The sequence below is a fragment of the Solanum tuberosum genome, unplaced genomic scaffold, assembly GCF_000226075.1.
Source record: "Solanum tuberosum cultivar DM 1-3 516 R44 unplaced genomic scaffold, SolTub_3.0 scf00041, whole genome shotgun sequence".
Classification (NCBI taxonomy): Eukaryota; Viridiplantae; Streptophyta; class Magnoliopsida; order Solanales; family Solanaceae; genus Solanum; species Solanum tuberosum.
Genome location: NW_006238965.1, coordinates 676,759 through 690,638, shown reverse-complemented (window position 1 = coordinate 690,638; position 13,880 = coordinate 676,759). Strand labels below are relative to the sequence as shown.

The following is a 13,880-nucleotide window of genomic DNA, read 5'->3' as shown; positions in this document are numbered from 1 at the left end:
GCAAGAAGATTCAATGCATTCAATGTAAATAATGGGTATCGATTCCGAACTAAACAAAGTGAAGAGTTCAAGGAGACACAAAATAGTGGTGTTATGGTTGTTTCAAAGACCGAAAGTTATGCAAGTACAAGTGATAATGCTCCAAAGTCAGCAAATATCACATATTATGGTAGATTGAATGATATTGTGGAGTTAAACTATTATGAAGAATTTAAGGTTGTCTTATTTAAGTGTGATTGGGTGGATGTAACCAAAGGTAGAGGAGTTAAGGATGATGAATTGGGTTTCACACTTGTGAATTTCTCACGCCTGGCAGACACTAGCAATCGAGAACGTCATGAGCCTTTTATTTTTGCAGAACAAGCTCAACAAGTAATATTTGTTCAAGATCCTATAGATCATGAATGGTTTGTCCCCCGGTTAATTAAACCTCGAGACATTTTTGATATGGGAGATGAAAATAGTGTGCAATTTGAGTCATCAATGCAAAGTGATCTCACAGACTTGTCTCTCTTAGAAACTGCTTGTGTTCCAGAGAATGAGTGTGATAATTGGGTTCGAAGTGGTGTCGATGGGATAGTAATTGAAACGGACATACATTCTCTAGCTTCTACGAATGGTGGTGAAGCTAATGCTGAGGGAGGAAATGACATTGAGAATGAAAGTGATTCTTAATAAGATAGGTGGTACTTATAAAATACAGTTTTTGCAAGTTTATTGAAGAACTTCTATGGGTTTGTTTTAATTTAAATGAAATATCTTTGTTGCTTTCAATTTGAATAAAGTTTTTGCAAGTTTATATTTTGTAGATTGTAGCTCTTGGATTGTGATATGATAAGGTGTTCTTATCACTAGATAACTGATTTTTTGGTACACCAGCTTCTCTTATAATTAGGATTATTTTTGTCGCTAAACTTTTTTTGGGTGCACATTTCACTATTTATGTGTTTTTCATAGCTTGATGAGATGAAGCTTCCTTCTATTTTTCATGTGATGTAATATATGTTTGAGTTAATCTGAACCTAATGCTGCTAGATAGTGGCATCACTTAAGAGAAGGAGCAATGCAAACTAGAGGTCGCAACACCTTAGTTATTGAACAACATGATGAAGCTTTGCGACATTATATTGAGCAGCTAAGTGATGATCAAGATAACTCTGTAGCCCAACCTTTTCTTGAGCAATTGGTAGATAATCAGAACAACTCTGTAGACCAAGCACATGATGGTGAATCTAATGAGTTGAATAGTTCTGTTGGTGGCACTGCGGTTCAACCTAATGATGAATCAGGTAATACTATTTTTACTCTGTATTGTTTTAAGATCTTAGTTTCTAGGTGTGTTTGGTTGTATTATTGTTCTGCCCTTCTGGGATGTTATCTTTCTTGAGTCAAAACAGAGAGGTATTAAAAAAGAACTGAGACAAAAGAAAATCTGGAGAATAAACAGGGGAGTTCATTTATGCTAAGTGTGTGCAGTTTTATTACGTGCACAATTTAGGAGTGAAAACAGGGGGAACATATGAAAAGTTTTATTACCTGCTCAGTTTTGGAGAATAGCTAGCTTTCTACTATTGTGTTATAGCTTAATTTAAGTGTCAGTTCTTTTTTACTATGCTGCATTAACAAAATATATCATGCATTTGGTGTTGTTCAACACCTGGAAGTCTTTTTTTCTTGTTTTGATCACATCTAGTTGTAGACATAGAAGGGAAGGCTAATCAATATAACTATATAATCCATATTTATACTCAAATCCAGATTGTATCTAGAAAACAGAAGATGAAAAATAGTAGTAACTACAAAATAGTTTCTGGAATCATTTTCTGTGAATGGATTGTGTTAATGCACATGCTTCTCAACACCTGTAAGTCCTTTTTTTCTTGTTTTGATCACATCTAGTTAGTTGTCCACTAACTTCTTGTTGGCAAGCTATACATGTTCTGGTTGATCCTCTGATAAAAATTACGAGAGGAAAGTGTGCAGGCTAGTATGCAGGGTAGTGAACATTAGCTTTTAGTATAATCCTATTTTGCTATGTCCATAGGCTGGCCAATGAGTAGTAGAGAAACATTAAGACTAATGCTGCTGTGTTGAGTGTAATCAAGGATCTTTGCAAATAAACACCTAACATGTCTACTTGTTTAGCTCCATATGCTTGTCCACAAAGTGTTTCTAATGCACTTCCTATTCCTAACTGTTAGGAAAACATCAAATATTTTTCATAAGATTTTTAACACTAACTGTAGCAAAAACATTTCTCCATTTCAAAAACGAAAGTAAAACACTTAGATTGAAATAGAAGAAGTAATAGATTACCAAAGTACCATAACAGAGTCCAGCAATAGCAGAGTTTTCAACAGATACAGCAGTAAACTGTAGGACTCCAAGATGGCCAGCAAGTCCCACATATAAAGTAAACAAATTGAGCTAGTGAGATGAACTAGCATGAGCCATTTAGCACTACAGCTCCAGCCACTAGCCCCAAATAAATTTTAATCATGAACAACCATCTCAACAGAGTATGGCCAGCTTTCTCTTTGGGATGGCAGCAAATTTCTTTAGGAGAACATCCAACTTTCCACTTTTGTGTTATAGCTTGATTTAAGTGTCAGTTCTTATTGATATATCTCACAACACATGAACATGTTGCACAACACCTGGAGTATTCATGATCACACACGCAACTAGAGGGAGTATTCACGATCACACACACAACTACATATTACATAGAGAGTGGGAAAACTGGTATCAAATTAACTCACCTTATAATCCATCAAAATAAACTCATCAGTTACAACATGAACTAATCTGAAAATAAAGGAATCTGCCATTTTCCATTGTGATTGATCTCCTTAAGTGAAGTTAATATGAAGAGAACATTAGTTTTTTAAGTGCTAGTATTAGAACAGTGCTAAATGCCCTGAGTTTGTTATTATAGAGCATCTTTCAGGTGTTTAACCATATGTGATTTTCCATTTGATGACTTTCAAATATTATTTTAATTCTAGGTAACTTAGCGACAAGAAAGCCTCGTGGTCCTACTTTACTAAAAGATGTTTGGAAACTTCCTCCCGGAAAGACAATTGATGTGCCGTTTAATAGTCGTAACCAATCTATTGGGAAAGAGGGGCGAAAGCTTGCTAGCTTTCTAGGAATTGTTGCAAGAACTCCAGAATTAACACCTCTAAATGTAGATGATTGGAGAAACTTTGACAACGAGCAAAAGAAGAAATTGGTGGATTTTGTAAGGGTATGAGTTAGTATTATTACTACGAGAACAAACTCAATTTGTACATGATATTATCTTTTATATATTGACTTTTATTTTGCAGAAGAAGTTCTCTTTTCCAAAACGTGGAGAAGCGTTTATCTTAAAGTCACTAGGAAAGAAATGGAAAGACTACAAGTGTGAAATTAAAGGTGAGTATATGTCAAAATATAAGACTAAAGACTCTTTGCTGAAAAATAGACCAAATCGCATACCGACAATGGAGTGGTCTAGTCTCTTATTGGCTTTCTGATAAAGCAAAGGTATAAAAAATCTTGACAACACACCTACTTTCTTATTTAACTATGTGTTGATTTTAGTTATGCTACATTATTTTTATAATTTGTAAGATATTATTTAAATATTTCAACAACAGAGGCGTACCCAAGCAAATAGAAACAATAGGGCCAATCAAAAGATGCCTCACACAGGAGGATCCAAAGTATTGCTACATTGATGCATGAATAGGTAAATCTGTGAAACGTATTTTTAATGTTTTTTAGTCACGCATGTCTAACATCAATTCTATTGCTTAGGCTGAAAATGGAATAGAGCCTACACGAGCAGAAATTTTCTTATTAACTCATAAAAAATGTGTGGATGGTAGACCACTGGATGATGATTCTGCCAAGGCAATCGTAAGCTATCTTCTTAACGTTATTTTTTAAATCATGAAACAATTAAAAATAAACATTACAAGTGAATAAGCCAATTTCAATTTGGATTTATTGTGTATTTTATGAACAGGACATGATAAATGAAAGGATGACCAATAATGAAAGATCTACCGACCAACCTCCTCAAAATGTTGCTTTGGAAGGTGATGTGTATTCTCAAGTGTTGGGAAATGAGAAAAGTGGGTATGTTCGTGGTTTAGGACTTGGTCCAACTCCTTCAGTTCTATGGGGTAGTAAATCTTCAGTAGAAAATATTGTTGTAGAAGATTCATCTAATGAGGTTGTACAAGGTTAGAACAAGAAATAACTGAGTTAAAGGAAAAACAAAATGAAGAAATGGATCTGATGAAGCAAAATCATGAGAAGCTACAATCAGAATTACTCCGAATGAGACAATTCATGCAAAAGTATGCTCCTAATGAATCTTTTCCTCAAGATATCAATGACACCTCAAATGAACAGGTAACTAAATGTTACAAGTCTTAGAAATTTTAATGAAATGTTAATTTATAAAAGGATTGTTAACTAATGTCTTAATACTTATAGGTTCCCAACCATAATAGCGGTCAAGAAGGAGTACCACAATCATCAAGGATATCTAGTAATGCTGAAATTACTCTACCTCATGGGACTACTCATCTTTATCATTTGACGTTACTCTTTGAGTTTTCATTACTAGTGTTTCTTGTATTTGTTTTTAATAGATCTGTCCGCCAATTGAACTCGCAATTTTTAGTAGTAGTAGTAGTAGTTCTTCTACAAGTGTAGACTATCTTTTTGGTTCCATTTGTCTTATCGTCTGTAATCGAATGCTTGGAATTTGTTGTTTTATTAGTGGTCTAGATCTTTTTAGCTTTAGAAGGGAGTTCCTGAGAGTTATTGTATTGAATAGTACCTGCACAATCAAAACCTCTATTAGTTAAAAAAATAAGCAACTAGTTCCCTTCTCTTAGAACATGTGACACTTGGACATAATAGCTAGGTTTGTATATTTCCAACTTTTGTATGATGAGTGGTCAAGTGTTAGAGATCTCTTTTATCCAACTTCTGAGGCAGCTTTTCTCGGTTTGTCTTGGAACAAAGAATGATATGAGCTTTTCTCGGTTTCTCGAGTTTATTTGATGTTTGTTTGGTTTCAATTTTGAATGCACAAGCTGTACATTTATGTTTCTTCACAGTTCACTCGTAGTATTGGCTATCTTCTGAAAAGAGGGTTCACTACCAGGTACTCTCTTGTACTATTTGCCTCTCCTCCGCCTGAGTTTTTTCTTTGTCCTGCTCATCCTCTTTTGGTTGTTCAATTTGCTGATCCTGTGACATTAGGTCAATAAAATTGTTATGGGAAGGGTTCTTATTAATAGCTGCCTAGACTTGAGTTTCTTTGTGAAGTCCTTTGTTGTGTTGACTTGAAGTTGCAATATTTCCTCCATCAGCACTCTGATCTGCTGCTACTTGGTTCTTCATGTTCTGTGTTTTCTTCCTCTTGGGTGTGAGGTAGAGCTTCAGGACTCTTTTGTTTTCCTGTCCCTTGAGTTCCAGTCTGCTACTTGATTTTTTACTCATGATCTGCTGCTACTTGAACGCTAAAGGACCACGAATGTTGTGACATACACATACAAGCAAGCTAAAAACAGCTTTCAGGAAAAATTCAAAAAAAAAAAAGTTTATCTCCAGGATAGATCTCAAGACATTCAAGTTCACACCATCTCTATTTCTTTCAGCCTGCCTCTAGGCCACTGTAAAAGTTGCACCCAAGTTTCAAAGCTACACCACTGCAAATAATCTTGTCCAGTGGTATTACTGATTAACACAATACTGATCAAGACCCATAGGTATCATGGTACTCCAGACACCTTTATTAGTGATGTAGAATGTACTGTGTTGTTTGATTAAGCAAAGAAAAAGTCTAGCTAGTAACTGTAACTCGGAATGAAATGCATCTATTTGAGCAGATGTCAACCTCTTTTCCATAGTCAAATTAATGAGCTCATGAAGCACTGCAACTACTCGCTTTTGAGCTTTCAAATCTTTAAGCATTCAAGTATGGAGAAGGAACTCCTTCTTCGGTCATTTCTGAACTTCCTTAAGGTAGTTCATGTTCGGCCTAAATCCTGCAGCATAATGCATTTGAAACGCGAAGGGACCAACATAGTTTCCATATTTCAATACTTTAATCTTCTCTTTTGAAGTCAGGACCTCTTCACACGACAACCATTCCTCCTGGGCAATGACAGCTAGAAAAGAATGTCAACTCCACCTCCATTAGCACTCTGATCTGCTGGTACTTGATTTTTTTACTGTCTTTTGAATATCACAGCAGGTAGACCTTTCTTAGTAGTGATTTTAGGGGTAGCCAAATTTAGAGGTGTTTCATCCTCTAAAAAATAATTCACTTCTTCGATTTTTTCATCTCTTTGATTTGATGGCACAAAAATGAAAATGGATGCTTTTTACCTGTAATTTTTCAGATTAATCACACTACTTGCAATATTTTTATACTTTGGATTTCATCTATTGACACATTTTGTTTTTATTTCAGGTTATACAATCTGAAGTTCACAAATTTCATATGTGGGTGATTTCAAAGACATTATTCGAAGAAGAGTAACAAAACTTATTTGAAGACATTATTCAATAGTTTGAACAATATAAGTTCATTTTTAAAAGTAGTGACTATCGTATTATGGATCAGTACTTCTTTTTGTTTGTCTAGATTTAAAGCGATATATTCTATTTTATGAATTAATAGTAATATATATGTTTTCATTATTAGCGAATATTGTTGTTACTATGAGGCTCTCTTTTGCTAACATATTTTTTGGATTTTTATATATACATTTTATCGATAATGTAGTAGATATTATTAATGGCGGCTAAACAATTGCCATTAAAAGTTTTGATATTTAGCGGCAATTCAATGGAAATTATTAGCCATAAAATAGACGTTAAAGGGGCAAACTAAGACATTTTTAGAAGGGATATTGTAGCCCTTAGTCACCATAGTAAAATTGCCGTTAAAACTACTACCTTTTAGCAACTATTTATTTCGATTTATCGACTAAAACAATGGACACTAAATGACCAGGAATAGCCGATATGAATTACCTTTAGTAGCCAACATAATTGCCGCAAACAATCACCATTAAAACTACTAACTTTTAGCGGCTATTTATTTAGATTTATCGACTATATAAATAGACGCTAAGAGACCATAGTTGGCCGAATGAATTACCTTTAGCAGCCAAGACAATTGCCGCAAACAATTGACATTAAACGTACTACCTTATAGCGGCTATTTATTTAGATTTATCGACTAAATCAATGGACGCTAAAAGACAATAGTTAGGCAGTATGAATTAGCTTTAGCAACCAACATAATTGCCGCAATTAATTGCCGTAAAATCTAATGGTTTGTAGCGGCAATTCATGCTACCCTTTACCAGCATTTCCCACAATGGCCGCAAAAGCCTTTGCTGACCCCAACATTGCCGGCTAAAGTTCATTGGCCGGTATAGAGTATCGCGGCAAATGGTATTGCCGCTAAAGACATATTTTATTGCCGCTAAAGGGCCCTTTTGTAGTAGTGGAGTCATGGATGTTATATGTGTTTTTCCATGATTTTCTTATGTTATTCATGTTCTTGAGAAATTCATGTTTAGTAAGAAAATGAGTTTGCATGATTTATGTTCCACATGTTGTTGCGCATTTAGTACGAGTTGCCTCTTTGACTTCATTAGATGAGTTGATGAGCGTGCTTTAGTATGCTTTTGAGAGTAAAATTCATATTGGCTCCATCAAATTGTGTTGAGCATGCTTTTTTTTTGGAAAAGATGGTTCCTCCTATGATTATGAGAAAAGTTGAAATTTCATGCATAATGGGTCGTTAGATGTAGTTCCTACTTCCTTATGTTGCATTGATTATGTTTAAGTTGGAGTTGATGTTTCCTCATATGAATAGTGCATTATTTTAATGTTGCATGCATGATGGGCTGCTAGTCTTGAGTCTTTAATTCGATAAGCTGTCTAGATCGTCATTCGAGGATGAATGTTCCCAAGGGGGATATATATATTGTAACAATTCGGAAACTAGTAGGTTAAATTAGAGCTTAACATAAGTGTTAGAGTCACAAATGTAACTCCCTCTACTTAAAAATAAAGGGTTTCGTGTGGGAACGTCTAGGTACCACCCCCAAGGACCAACTATGGGTCCTTGAGGAGGACCCCAAAAAATTTTCCTGGACAGTGACCCACGAAAAGGCCCTATGCCCAATAGGTCAACCCACGCTACATGGGTCACCACGTAGAAGGACACAATGGAGGCTGCTTGAGGTAGTGACCCACGAGACCAAGACCCACGCCTGGTGGAGTGGTCCACGATCCGTGGGAGGAGGTTCGTACGTCAAGGACCCAATTTTCCAAGTCTCAGTAACCCAAACTACGTTCACCAGCAAGCCACATGGGTCCAACCACGGACCGTGGTCAAGGGTGATGAACTAGGGTAGTTTTGAAAAATTACTTACGGGCACTTTGGGTTTTTCCGGTTTTAACTAATATTAAGTGACGTCATTTTATTCTACATTAGACTAACTATATAATGATTTTCAACCTCTAAATTAAGCCATCTTCCTCATTATTCATAAAATCCCAAATCAAAACCTACTTGATGAGTCCACAGATTGTACTCATTTAGGGCTATATTTTAATAGAAATTGTGTCATCAAAAGCTTATTTTATCTCAATATCTGATGAAAATCCTTAAGTTTCACGTATTTGAAGTTTGAAGGAAAGCATGGACACTACGTCGCAAAAAGGACTGAAAGGGCTTAATAGAATGAAGAAATGAAGGCCTTAGGATCGCCGAATGATCTTACTTCGCCTTTTGTTGCAGTGTGCTGAGCCCTGAAGGAAATAATCAAGTCAGCGGAAAAAGGGAGCAATCGGCGCATCAACAAGAAGTTCCACGAAGTAGTACCATGTCGTCCAATGACCCAGAGCTCGACAATGATGAAGGCTGGTGCAAGACGGCGATGAACTACACCAAAGGGCGAATCGCCGAGTTGATCGGCGATTCTGACTAATGATGCCAAATGATCCGAAGCAGCACAAATCTGTGAAAACTATAAATTATAGTTAAAGTTGTAGTTTTAAGAGTCGAACAATTATTATAATTTTTAAATAGAATAGTACTTTTTGATAATTTTGCTCTAAACTTGAGAGGGTTTTGAAGACTTGAAGATCCAAAGGGTTTCATCTTCAAGATTTAGGTTTGGGTCTCTTGGATTCTTCACTTTTGGCCTGTATCAAGGCTTAAATGTTCGTACCTAGTTGAATTCAAGCTCAATTTGGTATAAATTTTTATCGCTTATACATGTGTGGCTAAAACCCCCAATTCTTGGGGTGTGATTTAGCTAGTATGGGTTAAGATAATTGTTGGGTCTTGCTTGCTGATAGTTTAATCGTAGCTTAATTGTGATTTCATTTTGTAGTTGTGGATGAAATTAATGAATTTGTAGTTGCAAATACAAGTTTATTTATGCGTTTTCGGCTTGCTCGAGAGAGAGAGGTCGTAAATCTAAGACTACTAAATTGATGGCCAGTGCGAGTGGGTCGACATGAGGTTCAGCTCGAGAGAGCGAACCCTAGTCCCATGTCCACACACTCAGTTCGAGAGAGTGAGTGGGTTAAGGCGTAGGCTGGTCTTTATGCGGCAAGTGGGTGTCCGAGAGGAACGCATTCAAAACGGGGTAAGTTTCTCGAGAGAGAGCTTATCCCCCTTAAAGTCTAGCCTAGTCACAATTATTCTATGAATCTTCTATCGAAAGCATGTACCCAATAATCTAGCTTAACCCACATTCCTGTCACATCCCAAGGATCCCCTCTCATTTCTTAGAAACCCTCGTTTATTTTGCTATTTTTACTTACTTGTGACAAAACCCCCCATTGTTAATTGACACACTTGCGTCCCCCTTTAATTTACAATGTTATTAATTGTTGATGTCTTTAGCTACAAATAGTTAGAACTAAGTTTTATTTTTTTCTATTAATAGTTGTTGACTTGAGTCGTGCCGCGACGTTAACTAAGGCACTGTTTGGGAGGAAACCCAAAACCCTTTTAATTTCTTTTTTATTTCTTAGCAAAATAATGGTGTGTTGTTTGTACAGGCTGAAGTGTAGAAAAGTGTTTGAAACAGTGTATAGTGGAGAACAACAGGTCCAATCAGTGAATCTCCGAAGAGGTAGGCGAACCCAACCTATCTGCCTTTTTGACTCAAAGATATCTTCAAGTTGGAACTTGTCAAACTCGGCGAAATGTTTAAATTATTGGTGCATCGCCAACTCTATCGGTGATTTCGATGGAGACCGCCATTTGGATTCCCAAGCTTACTGGAAAGCACTGTAAGAATCGGCGAGGCAAATGATTGTCTAGCGACTAGCTAAAATACTCTGCAACTCGCTGAAAGATTCCGCGATTACGACTATCACAGAGTGGTTTGGATCTGAGCGGCTTGTGAGACAAAAGGTTTAAAATTTTCAACACGATTCACTTTGATACATCTTCATGCCTCCAACTGCACATTTGCACATTAATCTTTACATAAACCTACATTAACTAAGTATTTTAGCATCGAATTATGGTCGGAACTTGGATTGCATTCCTAGTTATTCAACTCTCAATTGGTCATCGCAAAAGGGGGTTGTACTCGCATGAGTTTGGTCTTGCTTAAATTTAAGTCTTTGCACAGTTAAAATAAGATGGTTATAAAGCATTTGATTAAGTGGGTTGAAAATAGGAGCATTGGGTTGCTTAAAAAAGTTGTGTAGAGCTCGTTGAACCACTCCGCGGTCCGCTTAACGTCCCCACTTCGCCTCTTTTTTAATGCTAAATTTTTTGTAGGTCTACAACTCAAAGTAGCAGAGACAACTACACCCAAAGTCGCAAGAAGAACCATGCCGCCCCAACAGATGAAGCAACTGCTTAACCAAGATTATATGTTGCCTCCCTCTCTATTTTTCTCTATTTGTATTTTCAGATGTTTATTTTTCGTATTTGAAGACAAATGTTTTTGGTTGTGGTGGGGTGAGGCCCACACCTTTTGTGTGTTACTGTTGTTCGTGTTTTGTTTTTATATTTGGGTTGTTCTGTTTAAAATTATTTTAATACTGCTTTTTTGTGGATGTTTGAGCTTGCAGCTCCTTTTAATTTTAAATTGCAAAATGATTTTTACCCTTCCAAATTTTTTTGAATTTTTTGCACATTTTCGCAACTCTTTATATGTTGTTGAAAGTGGCTGTTTCTTGGCAAATTTGAGTCTCAGTTTCTATCAATACCGATGATTTGAATAGTGCTTACAATTGAACGAACATAAATATACGGCTACGATGAGGCCAAATGAAGTTGCATAGACAATATGTGAACTCTTTGCATCTCGTTGTGATTAGCCATTTATCAAATCGATTCTCTTATGATGACCGTTGCACACTAGCGAAAGTGTGGAGTCTTGTTTGACTTAAGTTTCGATGCCTTGTGTGATAAGCTTACCTGGAACCATACATGACAACACCTAGAACTTGCCCTGTTGGTCCGGCTTACTAAGTAAGACTTTCTCTTGATATGATCTTAGGCAACTTCGAAGAGTGTGAACCAATTTGACATATACCTATTTTGTGACCTACCTTGTGAGCGTGTTATTCTCTCTTGAACACCCTTTGAGCCTTACCCTTCTTTGGAAGAAACTTGATGAAGACTAGACCTTTCTTAATCCATTACCTATAATCCTCTTGAATTGTGGTTAATTGAATAGTTAACTTAGGCCAAAAGCCTAAGTTGGGGGTGTGGTGAAAAAGAAAAGGGAAAGTCAATAAGTGCAAGGAAAGTCTCCTTTAACCCATGGTGTGGGAAAAAATGGAACCCCTCCATATAAAAGAAAAAGAAAAAGAAAGTTGTGGAATAAAGTATAAAACATATGCGGTTCCCAAACAATCCATGCGAAGTGAATAATAGAATGACTTATGAGCACTAAAGAAAATGATGAAGGAAATGGAAAGGAAGTGTTGTGAGCACCACATTTCATGAGGTTAAAAGTCACTGAACCTAAATGACCATACATTTGCACTCAGCCCCATTACAAAGCCTTGTTAAGACCTTTCTGATCATGAGAAAGTCGAAACAAATATTGATTGGAAAATACGGGTAAACCTATGGGTGAAAGCATGCATCGTGTTCATCTTTGTGAGTGTGAGCATTGTATCTGATTCCTGAACTTTAAATTGATTATACATGTGCGTGTGAAAATGGAATCATCATTTGTGTGAGGGCATTTGAAAGCTTTTGTTAAGATTGAACTTGCATTTGAAGCAAGTATTGCGAGCTTGAGAATCTTTGGTAATGGTGTGTCACAACTTGAATCTTTGAGTACACAATTGATCCTTGCATAAGTAAATTGAGTCTTGTTGTGTGCATTCATGATTGAGTCTTGTGTAGCATTGTTTGAGACATCCTTTTTGAACTGCTGANNTCTTTGGTAATGGTGTGTCACAACTTGAATATTTGTGTACACAATTGATCCTTGCATAAGTGAATTAAGTCTTGTTGTGTACATTCATAATTGAATCTTGTGTAGCACTGTTTGAGACATCTTGGTTGAACTATTGAAATTGAGTTTACTTGAGGACAAGCAAAAGTTTGAGTTGGGGGTGTTGATCAATCCACAAATTGGACTCATTTAGGGATATATTTTTATAGTTGGTTGAACTATTGAAATTGAGTTTACTTGAGGACAAGCAAAAGTTTGAGTTGGGGGTGTTGATCAATCCACAAATTGGACTCATTTAGGGATATATTTTTATAGAAATTGTGTCCTCAAATGCTTATTTTATCTCAATATCTGAAGAACACCGTTAAGTTTGAAGTATTTGAAGTTTGAAGGAAAGCATGGATACTACGTCGCAAAAAGGAACGAAAAGGCTGAAAAGAATGAAGAAATGAAGTCCTGAGGATCGCTGAATCCACTTAACGAGTCGCCAAAGGGTTTTACTTCGCCTTTTGTTCCAGTGTGCTGAGCCCTGAAGGAAAGGATCAAGTCAGTGGAAAAAGGGAACAGTCGGTGCATTGCTGAGAAGTTTGGCAAAGCAGTACCATGTCTCCCATTGACCCAGAGTACGATGATGCTAAAGGCTGGTGCAAGAAGGCGATGCACTACACCAAAAGGCGAATCACCGAGTTGATCGGTGATTCCGACTAACGACACCGAATGATCCGTTGTAATACAAATCTGTGAAAACTATAAATACTAGTTAGAATTGTAGTTTTAAGAGTCGAACAATTATTATAAATTTCATATAAAATAGTACTTTTTGATATTTTTTCTCTAAGCTTGCGAGGGTTTTGAAGACTTGAAGATCCACAGGGTTTCATCTTCATGATTTAGGTTTGGCTCTATTGGATTCCTCACTTTTGGCATGTATCAAGACTTAAATCTTCATACCCAGTTGAAAGCAAGCTCAATTTGGTATAAATTTCTATCTCTTATAAATGTGTGGCTAAAAACCCCAATTCTTGGGGTGTGATTTAGCGAATATGGGTTAAGATAATTGTTGGGTCATGCTTGCTGATAGTTTAATCGTAGTTTAATTGTGATTTCTTTTAATAATTCTTGATAAAATTAATGAATTTGTAGTTGCGAATACAAGTTTATTTATGTGTTTTCGACTTGCTCGAGAGAGAGGTCGTAAATCTAAGACTACTAAATTGATGGTCAGTACGATTGGGTCGATATGAGGTTCAGCTCAAGAGAGTGAACCCTAGTCTCATGTCCACACACTCAGCTCGAGAGAATGACTGGGCTCGAGAGAGAGATTATCCCCCTTAAAGTCTAGCCTAGTCACAATTATTCTATGAATCTTCTATCGAAAGCATGTACCAAATAATCTAGCTT

At 36.5% G+C, this 13,880-nt stretch overlaps 1 protein-coding gene across 1 annotated transcript; it reads left to right on the top strand.

The window, feature by feature from the left end:
* Positions 1-1,063: 1,063 nt before the first annotated feature.
* LOC107059808 (uncharacterized) lies at positions 1,064-4,240 on the top strand. The gene is made up of 6 exons (XM_015306814.1): positions 1,064-1,289; positions 3,009-3,250; positions 3,333-3,420; positions 3,470-3,531; positions 3,805-3,906; positions 4,016-4,240. Exons 1-6 carry the CDS (start codon positions 1,064-1,066, stop codon positions 4,238-4,240), a joined length of 945 nt encoding a protein of 314 aa, XP_015162300.1.
* The last annotated feature ends 9,640 nt before the right edge of the window (positions 4,241-13,880 follow it).